Source organism: Cupressus sempervirens, chromosome 11 (genome assembly GCF_028749045.1).
Source record: "Cupressus sempervirens isolate cs-2001-9-10 chromosome 11, ASM2874904v1, whole genome shotgun sequence".
NCBI lineage: Eukaryota > Viridiplantae > Streptophyta > Pinopsida > Cupressales > Cupressaceae > Cupressus > Cupressus sempervirens.
The window spans coordinates 622550646-622563003 of NC_143128.1; the positions used below are offsets into that span (position 1 = coordinate 622550646).

A 12358-nucleotide genomic window follows, 5' to 3' on the forward strand; every position below is an offset into this window, starting at 1 on the left:
CTTATTTTCTTAGAGTCGTTGATTGTTTAGGGAATTTCAAGGATACAGATTTTCAGTTTAGCATTCTAAAAGAGGCCATAGAGGAGATTGGGCCCTCAAATGTTGTTTAAGTGATCACTGATTTATCATGTGTGTGCAAATTGGCTGGTTTGATGGTGGAGGGTGTTTACAAGCACATCTTTCAGACTCTATTGTATTCATGCATTGAACAATGCATTGAAGGACATGGGTAAATTGGATTGGCTAAAAAATGTGATGACACAAGGTAGAGATATTCGAATGTTCATTTACAACCACCACATCTCACTTGCCCTCTTCAAGACATTCAAAGAAAGAACTTTTCGAACATGTAGAGAGAAGATATGATAGTTACTACATTTTGTTAGAGGATGGTTGAGGTGCATGATGCTCTACAGATGATGGTAGTGCTTCAGAGTGGAATAGATAACACACTGCAAACAATTCTAAATCATCGATGATGATTGACAATTCACTATTAGGTAAGACATTGTTGATTCTCATTTAATTAAAAAATCAGAAATTTCTTTTAATTTTCAGATTTTTCTGATTTTAATTTAAAAAATCTGATTTTCGTTATAAAAAAATTTGACTTTGTTTTTATTCTTGTTGCAAACATGTGTGCTCCATCATCTCTCCTGTCATAAATGTCATCAGATATGTTGATATGGACTTTCCTAGCCTTGGAAAGATAAATGAAGCTGTTGATAGCATGATCTAGAAGATGGAGATAATTTTCGCTAAGGATAACCAATTGGACTTCTATTAGGAGTACAATAAGCCAATTTTCATTTGGAAGTAGAATGTTATGAGCACTCCACTTCATAAACAGCCTTTTCAGTCCTAGAAGGTGCACTCCTAGTGAGGATACCAAGGTGAGACATAGGTTTATGAAGGCCCTTCAAAGATGCATTCACCCGAGGATTCTAATAGTCATTGTGAACAATGTGTTGCCTTCACAAACCTCAATGGTCAAACTTTAGCATACCAAAGGCAAAGATGGATAAAGCAAAAATGGCACAAAAAAGTCTCAATGGATGGTGGCAATCGCATTGCGTTAGATGCACTAGAGTTGAGGGACACTTTCCATTTGTCTCCAATCAATGTTGCTAGTTCCTTTTCTACAAAGAGGAATTGTCTACATGTGGCTTTATCCACTATGTAAAGGCAAATAAGCTTACTTCTCGACAAGCAGAGAAGTTAGTGGTTGTGCATAGTGTTTTGTAACTTTGAATCAAACTCCAAAGTACCGACAAACTAGATCTTTATGGTGGGATTTTAATCCAAAAGACGCCACCTAGGTTGATGAGGACAACACAACACAGGGGTTGCTTGGCATTTTGTTGGATGATGCAACCTTTGAGGCTCAAGCTAACAATGGCAATGATAATGATATGGATAAAGATTAGGGGCAACAACTTACTTTGTTTTCATTTTAAATTTGAGTATTTGATTCTTCTAACATTATATAATGCATTGATGCAATGATAAATGAATCTTGATATATGATATGATGCTTTAAGTCTTCAACATTTCATTTAGTTAAAACTTGTAGCCTTTCCCCATTTTGACACATGATATGATAGTTTGCATTGTTTCAACAAATTATATCTATGAAAATAAGAAATTGAAATTTGATTCATTTGATGCTATGTTCTTATTCTATGATGATTTGATTTGATTCATTTGATGTTATGTTGAATGATGATTCAATGAATGATCACTGATTTTAGATTTGTAAATGTTATTATGTTGATTTGATATTACAATGTTAAATAGATACTATTCATGAATATCTTTACAATTTCAGATTTCCTTATATGCATATATGCTTGCCATCCCTTGCTCTGAGAAAACTAATTTGTACTAGAAACCCATTTCCTTGAACTCTAGTCCCAAAAACTTGGGATAACATATTATAATGGCCATCTATCAAGCCATAATGGAAATGGTATTTTCAATCAGACATTGTAGTTGGAGATGCCTTGTATATTTCTACAAAATGTTGAAGTATATACAAGGCACAGACTATTTGACAAAGTACCTAAAAATATGCAGTATCATGGAATACAATGATTACAAGATATACATATAATGGTATTCTTCATGAAGCTCCAAGACATCTTCTTAAGGAAATGCAGTTGCACTCCAAACACATGGTTTTTTTTCATTGTTAATTTTTTTGGAAATGGCATGTACCATGAGGGTCTCTGTTCAAAGTTTTCAAGTTTGAGACAAGAGTAGGTATGAAAACAATGGTATGGATATACACCAAAGTAAAATTGATGATGATGGAGCATCCGTCCCTAAACCATGTTTGTCTCATATCTTCCATCAAAATACTCACTTCGGAGTACTCTCTATCAAGGACATTGCATAGTTTATTTTCTCTAGGTGGTACAAATGAGGGACTGACAACATAGATATTTTGCACATTTGTTTAAAATGTGAACACGACACACAAAATGGTATAGCATAAGCAAAAAAAAAAAATTGCAATAGATGATTCAGCCACCTCTTTTACTTGCAAATTATACAAATCAGCAACATCGGTTTCTCTTTTACTCCTCTTTACCTTTTTTAAATAGAAGTGGGAGGCACTTTCTTCTGTATGAGAATGATGAGGCAAAGGCATACTAGCTTCAAAGAATTTTAATGCCTCCCCCTCCATGTGCAATCTAGTTGTCTCAAGTTTTTGTTTTTGCAATATTTTTTTTGCAACCTTTGACCCCTTGACCACCTATCCAAAAAGATGACAATAAACTATAGCATAGTTGCCAAAATAGTGTTTGTAGCACAAATGACACTCCATCTCCTACTACCCTCATTAGTTTGTTTCTTATCTTTGTCAACTTGTGTAGAAAGTTGTAGAAGAGGTTTCTTGGGGTTGTATGGGCCTTTTAGCAAACTCTTTGGGATCTTTGGAAGAGCACTCAAATGGGTTAGTGGTTGCTGCCCCACAACATCCACAATAGTTGAAGACCCCGCTATGGATGCCCTAGTACTAAATCGTTTTCTTTTAAATGTTTGACTTTCTTCCATTACAAGATCCATGCTATCACTACTCCCCTTGCTCTCAATGTTGTTAATAATTATGAAACATAAAATAGTGTTGCAAGTTCAAGAAAAAAATATTTCACTCACAATGTCCTCCCTATGTGTTGCAAAACAAATGGAAAATAATAAAAATGGCTATATAGTTGAAATAAACAAATAGAAAATAAAAACATACCTAAAATGAAGAAGATTTGATGGCAAATCCTCCTCTTGCTACTCCAAAAATCTACTCACTAGCTGTTGTTTATAAATTCTTCTTGGCAAATAATAAAATAAACAAGCTTTTGACTTTTGGTGTTTTATCTCCTCAAATAAGGTTTCTATTATTTTATTATCTCTTTAAACTCATGTGGAGCCGACCAAATGAAGAAAAAAAAATAAAAAGGACTCTTTGCAAGTTCAAACGCCACTTAATAGCCAGGTTGTGGGCAACAGCAATCCATCCTGCGGTTGGTTGACGGATGGCTTGGCCATCCCTAGTACAATATTTTGTGACCCCATTCCTGCTGCATTTGATACTGCATTTTGGGGATGATACCTGATTTGAGCCATTTTGGAATGTCATTAGGAGCAGTAAAATTCTGTCCTCATACTGCATTGGGGACAGAAGCGGGTCTAAAAGTGTTGAAAATGTTTCCCCGTGGAGCAAAGATTTAAGCAAATGCAATTGCAATTGTCAAGCTAGTTTTGCAAATTTTATTATTATTGAAGTTATATTATAATATTTATATATTAACATTATTAATGTTTATAAAGCTTATATAGCCTTGTACATTAAAAATATTAGCTGCATCTAGTTTACAGCAGAAGCAAACTACAGAATTCTTTAAATTACTTTCAACCCCCACCAGCATCAAATAGCGAAGTTATTCATCTTGGTATTGGTTCCTGTTTGGATTTGGGGATTCGATAAAAACAACTTGGTTCCTGTTTGGATTGTATGGATGAATGCAAGCCCAAGTTGTTTTTATCGAATCCCCAAATCCAAACAGGAACCAATACCAAGATGAATAACTTCACTATTTGATGCTGGTGGGGGTTGAAATTAATTTAAAGAATTCTGTAGTTTGCTTCTGCTGTAAAGTAATATTCAGATAACAGCAGAATATAATATCAAAGTTATTTTGTATTTCAAATCTAATTTAGAACTGCATTCGACTGATGTCAATTTTTTATTGATAATTTCAGTTTATATTTGGAATACTTAGAACATTGGACTTGTCAACATGCAGATAAATTACTAATGGTATGAAATTTATTAATTTATTCGAAAGGTTGTAAATGTTTTTGACTTGGAGATATGAACCGGTGAGATCACAACTAAAAGACTTGATCGTGACTTAAACATCCAACACTAACACCCAAGTGGATTTTGAACCTTGATGGCAAGAACATAACTTAAGCCATCACACCATGCCACTATTGGAAGTTATTTAGCTAGGTTGCATGGATAAACGTACCCACATACCCAAGTACCGGAAACACGTACCTCAAGTACCTGGTACTCAATGGAGAGCATCATAGCTAAGGACCTTGATTAAGATTTCTGATTTGTTTTTCAGTTTTTAGTTTGTGTATCAGCTTGTTGTTTATCAATCTTAATTCAATAAGTAATCAGTTTGAAACTTTGATACAATACTGATAAACAGTAAACTTTATCACTGTTTAAGTCAGAAGTTTATCATTTGCAAAATGCCATTGTTATATGATTTATGATCTTCTTGTTCATGTTTAAAGTATGCCTTCTCTGTTATGCATCTAAAAATTTATCATATATTATTATTACAAACATATAGCAAATCTGAAATTGAAAACAAAACATCACATTTGCAAACTTCATCACTTCTCTTGTTTTGAAAAACCATTATCATGTTTCATAATTTCAGATTTTCTGTAAACATTAATTTATAATTTTAAAAAAGTTTGACATACACAAGTACCCGCATCCCCTATTTTGAAAATGGTCGTGCCTGTACCCGTACCCTAAGTACCTAAGTACCCCAGCGCAACCATGTTATTTAGTATTAGTTATATGGTCAGGAAAATGACTATTAGTATTACTGACACTCTTAGCATCGAATTCATTTCATAGTCTGCCATTAATTTCCAAGCTTACTAGTTTTATTGAAGAAAAGGAAAAGTAGAAAAGCCTTATTTTGGGGATTTCAACACACACCTCAAATTTGAAAACTACAAATTGAAAGAAGATATTGAAGGAGAATATGAAAAGTCATGTAGCATTAATTGATTATAATATAGACAAACTGGTTGAGGTTCTTGGACCTAGGAAGGAACAGTCACAAATAAGAATAATTTCATGGATGCTTTCTTTCCAAAAGAAGCATTGTTAATTAGAGATTAAATTGTGAATTTTCCCAAGAGATATCACTTTAAATTAATTTATTTTCTGAACAATATGATGACTGAAAAATGTTTGAAGGCCTTGTTGAGCACTGTACTATTAACTTCAACTCATACCATATTGTTATGCATCCAAACATACAAGTGTTTCAAATTTGAAAAACAAAAACTAATAACATGGCACGTGCTGACAAAGAACAAACAGAAAACCACCTGAAATGACGAATTTCCCATCTGGACTGAAAGAGGCTTCCAGAGTTCCACTGTCAGAAACAGCTTCCACTTCGAAACTATGCATCTTGAACCAAATAAGACATGCAGAAGGCGTAAAATTAAGTTTAACCACTTAAATAGTTTCAAAAAGATAAGATTTTCAAAGTTAAGAATATTGATAGTATAAGTATTTCAACACAATTGAGAATGTGTAACTTTTCTAGGCACATCGGGTTAATGAAGAAAATAAAGCCAAGTTCATTTGTGATGATTAGACCTAGCAATGCAATAATAATATAAATTACCATAAAGTTTTCTTTGAAATGCCATCAAAAAGTAGAAAAGCTATCTCCAAGATTTCCTCCACAAGCAATGAAATGGATTTCATTAATTAATTTAATTAATGTAGACATAAGGCAATTCATAAGTCAAAAAAACAAACAGGGGGTATTATTCTAGTTCACAATACTCATCACAGCTACCATGTGCAAACATTAAAGAAGGGCATTTAATTTTATAACTAGTACTACATTAAAAGTTCTAAAGAGGATGCATCCAAATCTATTTGACAGAACAAACTAATGTGAGAGTACATACACTAAAACATGATTCTTCATTTTCAAATTACCAGCCTTTTTAATAATTCAACTGAGAAAGATATTACCAGGACTCGGGATCTGCACATAGAGGAATAAGATATCCAATATTGTAATGCCCTGCCTAAAGGCACTTCTATTTCAGCTGCTTCTTATTTACTGTTTGCATTAGAGGTTAAAAAATGTGAACTCGCTTTTACTAGATCAAAGGTGTAACTTCAACATTTGGCTCTGATTTTACTTTTATTAAGACATCAACTAGTCTAAATTGAATCTGTGACTTCATCAATGTTGCATCTCTGTTGTTGTGACAGCTCCATGAGGTTTGCATGACTTTTTGAACCATCTTTCTTCATGTAATATATGTTCACTAGTAGAGACGTATAAATGGTTAAGGCAGAATTGTGCAGGTGTTTGGAATATGATAGAAAAGGCTTGAGATTATATGTAAATCCTACTTGCTCAGATTTTCCTGCACTCGATTATCCAGGGTAATTCTTGTGTGTTGTTACAGACCATGGTATTCCTCATTTCATGCAAGATAGCAGCTTTGGGAAGGAATGCACAGAAGTCTGGTACTAGATCTGCATATAAACAATAGAATTGTCAAAAGGCTCAGATTATTCATTAATTAGATGATATAACTGAGCTAGTTAGGGATCATATCAGTATAATATGTATTTGGATTCAGAAAGATGTTTTTTGACTCGGCACCAGGCTTGATGAAAACCCTCAAACATGACTCAGCAACACTCATATTTAAAAACGTATAATATATTTAAAAAGGTGTTTTCAAAAATAAGTTAATTTTGTAATGTCCCTTTCTCCAAAGTAGTTCAGAGTAACTAATTAGCTTGTTTAATTCCCGTAGGCTACAATTGGGAAAAAGGTCATTACATTATTTAAATTTAATTATTTAATATTGTCTGACAAAATTAATTTTATGGATAATATTATTTAATTAATTTAATAAGCTTTATAAAGTGACTTTTATGGATTATTAAATATCTAAAAGAGAATTCATAAGTCTCTATGTTACAAATTTAGATTAAATATTAGAAGAGTGGAAAATTGGAGAGTTTCTAAGGCTTCTGGGGATTAAAAGGATATCATGGAGAACTTTTCTCATGCATGTATTATTTTCTATTGTTTTGAATTTGGAGAGCTTCTTTGGAGCTGGCAACCCTAGGACACAAACCATAAGGGTACTAGATTTGGTTAATAACAAATGTTTGGTGGTGGGAGTCTTCTTTGGTGATGAAACTATTGCAGAAAAAGCATACAAGCTCCTATTGTCAAGGGACAGCTCACTTATGTGCCATTCCTGGACACAAAATAAAAGATTGTTAGGGTTTAGGTCCAAAAGAGCTGCCACATTATCTAATAATGGCTTATATTAAAGAACAATAGGATGCAGACATGAAAAGCAACAAATCAAAGACTAGTGGCCATCCTCTTGCGAAAACAAAAGTTTGAAGTGACCTAGTAGTACTGGCTTGACAGAACCAGCTGACACACATCCTTTCATGCCAATGTCACCATCTTTTAAACCAAAGAATGTTTCATTTGCATAAAAAAGAAGACCATTGGATAGGGGCTTTAAAAATAAAATCAAAGAGGTTGCAGATCAAAGCATTGCTCATTGCATATAGAAAACTCAGCAGACTCATTAGCCAAGTCTGAGTGAGTCCTCAATAGAGACTTGTGAGTCTGTTGCCTTGGACTCACACGAGTTTGGGGTCTGGACTCGCATGAGTTTGGGGTCAGGACACACGAGTCCTTGGTAGAGATTCCTGCACATTGCTTGAGGCACTGAGTCAAGTTTTAAATACGTATTTCTTTTGTTATTTGCTCAGTCCAAGCACTAAGTTTTGCTCAAACGGGTCTCTAGTGTGGAGTAGGGTTTGAAGGAGGTGAGAAAACATGATCAAAGCAGCAAAATGTATCTAGGTAAGTGATTTTTCTTCTATTTTCTTTTTTTCTTTCCATCAATTGAAAATCAAAAAAAATCTTAACGAAGAAGGGGATATGCCAGCAAATATTTTTGCATTTCCCTTCCTAACTTATTTTCTTGTATTTTTAGCTTTTGTTTTAATACTATCTTTTTCATCATTTTTTTGTTGATTTTTCACAACCTACTAATTTTTTAAATTTTTTTTTGATGTTAAAACAGCAATGTCAAATTCGACTCCAAGGGCAGTGACAAAGCCAAAAGGAAAAAAGATAAGAGCATGGAGGTATGGGACATGGGGAGATAAAATGGGAGAGATCACTTGTAGCGAATGTGGAAAATGGATAACAAATGGAATCAAAAGATTAAAATACCAGATTGCAAAAATACTTGGACAAAATGTGGAGATATGTCCCAAATGTAATAACTCCGATGGGTTATAACTTGTACTTTCACTGAACACATTTATGCAAACAATTCACATCCCTACAATGCTCTGATACCATTGTAAGAACCATGTTGGTTCTTCCCCTGTTCAAATGGTACTACTGCTTATTGTTTATGCAATTTTCTTTTTTTCTTTGTGTTCTTCAGAGTTTTATGCTCTTTTTGTATTTTTCAAGATATAACATATACAATGCATGTAATTCAAATTAACTTCGCAAACTATGCACAAACAATCCCTCTTATTGCAGTTCAAGAAATCGGATATACAATGATGAACGAATGCATTAAAGAATGACTTTTATTGCAGATTTTAAAACCTGGAATAAATTGCAGTTTGCATTAAAAGTATCAAAGGATTGCAGGTATATGATGAGAATAAATTGATCCTTGGCACCACTGTGTAAGGCCAAATGCAGCATTAAAAGACCCCCAGTGTGCCTCTATAAGCACTCAACGTCTCCTTTCTTGGTTCACACAACTTCTATATACCCTGAGGTTGCCTTCAACAATTTCTCACACTGCTATTAATGGCTGGGATCTACCTTATTTTCTGTACTTTTAACCTCTGCAAATTAATTGAATGAATCTATGCTAACAAACCCTAATTCTTCACCTTTAAGCACATTCATGGCTTATGAATAAAGCCACATTTTATTGCACAATTCACTGGAATATTGCACCAATTCAGAGTGCTAAGAATTGGATGAATTTACAATTCCTCAATCCAAAAGCTTTTGCAAACCCTTGTCACAAATTCTCATCACCCAATTTCAATAAAAGAAAAAGCACAAGATGGTTCAACTTTGGCCTCTTTTTCTTTATATATTTACCAGGTCAAAATTGACCATGAATCTTCAAGGACACACTTTTCATAACTTGAAAATATATTTGCTTTTGTTAAGTTTGAAATGTAGTATTATATCACATACTCCTCCCAAGGAACATTAAATGCACTTAGTGCCAAAACTGTATAATAAGCTTTTAACTTTATTATTAATTCAATGAAAATTACTAATCAATAATCAAATAATTTAGCTTCTTAAATTCCTCATTATGGTAAACCCAAAATCTAGATGTTCACTACCTGATCCAAACACCTAAATGCCCTAACAAAAAAAGTAACTGACCAAAATTGACTTATTATAAATAGTAAGTCCCTCAAAACCCGTACCAAGGGTATTAGATCAAACCAAAGACCCTGAAACCATAACATTAGCCCACTAGGGTCGCAATGACAAGCTAACAACTCAACCATTGACACTAGCTAGAAAGTGAACATTATAGTCCACCCTCCCCAAGATTGTTTTTCCTCGAGAAATCACAAAGCTAGATGCTACGAAATATCCTTTGACTTCCAAGTAGCATCCTCCACCGGTAAGTCCATTTCACCAAATATTTCCTAATGACCCATCTCCAAGGATGTCTCTTTGTAAAGATTCTGCAAATTCCTTATCTCTAAATCAGACTTTTAATCCAGTCTTCAAACGCTGAGAATGGTCTTCTAAGAATTCTGAATATTGATGGAGTTAATTCCTAATTTTATGCAGATCCAATAATGAATATTTGACTTTTGATTGTGCCGAAGTATCTATGATATTATTTGCAGGATATAGATACTTAGGGCAGACTTTGTTGTAGTTGTGCATCCTTAATCTGCATCTATAACCTCCCTATATATCCTTCCTAAAGGGTATGTCCCTCAAAGGGACATAACCCTTCCTAAACTAGCACTAACTAAACTCCCTCTAAGTCGGTGATTAGAGAAGACAAATTAATAACACCTAACTAACTATGTGTTAGTTTAGTTAAGCATCATACTATTGCTTCTTAAAAAGTTGTTGGCTCCTAGGAAAAGTTATATATATATAATATACTGCCAATTTAGAGATATATAATAAGAAGAGGAAGTATGGTCTGTACTATCAGACTTGTAGGTTTTCTGGTTAATATTCTTAACACTCCCTCTTAACCTGATAATCCTACAGAGAGATATTATATCTAGCAACACCAATAAAAATGAATAAGCAAGAATTAATACTCTATATCTATCTGTTTCTTCTTAGTATGTGTTATCATAGAACACATGATACAAAGTCATATTACTAAACCTATGATATGACAAATCACTGTTACTAGTGATATTATACAAGATAAATTTGAAGAGTAATCTTTTCATTTATCCAAGGTGTGATTTCATAGAAACTAGTATTTCTATATCACAACAAGATCCTGAGTTTTAAGATCTACCAGAATACAGGATAAACCCAGAGAATACTAAGATTCTTCCTTTATCCAATTTGTGACCCATGAACATAGCAATGTCAATATCACAATATGATCTAAAACTCATCTAGATCTTACAGTGAAATCTATTGTTTAGAACATTATCTAAGAGATCGTCATCTCTCATAATGCCTTTTATACAAGTGTTCATTATTTCAGAGATCATCACCTCTTTAAATAATGAATACATGTGGTGGAGCCCATAACAGTCAATAGTCTGACAAAATAAAATTATTTTATTAATAATCAAAAGAGTACAAATAGATTACAACTCAACCATACCAAGTCTCCTCCTGAAATGTTCTATCTTCACTCTAGATAGAGGTTTGGTGAGTATGTCTACTGTCTGATCTGCAGTGCAAATGTATTCCAATTTTACAGAATTCCCGTCTACCATATCTCTTACATAATGGTAAGGAATTTCAATATTCTTGGACCTGTCATGGAAAACTGAATTCACTGAGAGCTTGATGGAACTCTGATTATCGCAATGAATAGTTGTAGTATTCATGGCCTGCCCAAATAATCCCACAAGTAACTTACTCAGCCAGACTGCTTCTCGAGAGGCCATTGCTACTGCAATGTATTCGGCTACTAAAGACTGCTTTCTGCAAATCCAAGATATCATAGCTGTTCCTAAACTGAAACAGCATCTTGAAGTACTTTTTTTTGTCTTTAGCACTTCCACCCAATCTGAGTCGGTAAATCCATGCAAGTCTAAAGCAACTTTCTCATATTTGAGTCCAAAATTAAGAGTGCCTTGTAGGTATCTCATTATGTGTTTAACCACAACTAGGTGAATCTCCTTCGGTTCACACATAAACTGACTTAAGGCAATAACTGCATAGCAAATATCCGGCCTTGTATTTACTAAGTACATAAGGGACCCAATCATCTGTCTGTAGAGAGTAGAATCTATGGAAGGTGATTCTGTTGCTGCTTCCTTAAGTTTATGTAGATTAGTTTCCATCGGAGAAGACATAGGTTTGCAATTCCACATTCCAAATCTCTTCAAAATGTCTGACGTATACTTTCCTTGATTAAGTATGATGCTGTTAGAATTTTGTCGTACTTCCAGTCCTAGGAAGTAATGGAGTCCCAAATCTTTCATTCCAAACTCTCTAGTTAGATCTTTCTTGCATTGATCTATGAGATGATCATCACCTGTTATTAGTGAATCATCGACATACAATATCAGAATTACCATATCATCTTTATCTCTTTTATAATATAAATTTGGATTAGCTTCATTCTTGGAGAATCCTAAGCTGGTGAGATATCAATTCTTTCATACCATTCCTTGGGAGCCTGTTTAAGCCCATAGAGAGCTTTCTTGAGCCTGCAAACAAACGTGTTAGGATCATGAGCTTCAAATCCTTCCGGTTGCTCTAGATATACTTCTTCTAAAATCTTTCTATTTAGGAATGTTGTT

The 12358-nt window shown here is 33.9% G+C and overlaps 1 protein-coding gene across 3 annotated transcripts in view; it reads right to left on the reverse strand.

Moving 5' to 3' along the window:
* Positions 1 to 12358, reverse strand: part of LOC149531241 (Transducin/WD40 repeat-like superfamily protein) — a 132537-nt gene that overhangs the window by 30778 nt on the left and 89401 nt on the right. For all 3 annotated transcript variants that reach the window (XM_089808169.1, XM_089808168.1, XM_089808170.1), the window contains one exon: positions 5650 to 5734. In XM_089808169.1, coding sequence (XP_089664295.1) covers positions 5650 to 5734 — 85 coding nt within the window. The remainder of the gene's footprint in view (positions 1 to 5649; positions 5735 to 12358) is intronic.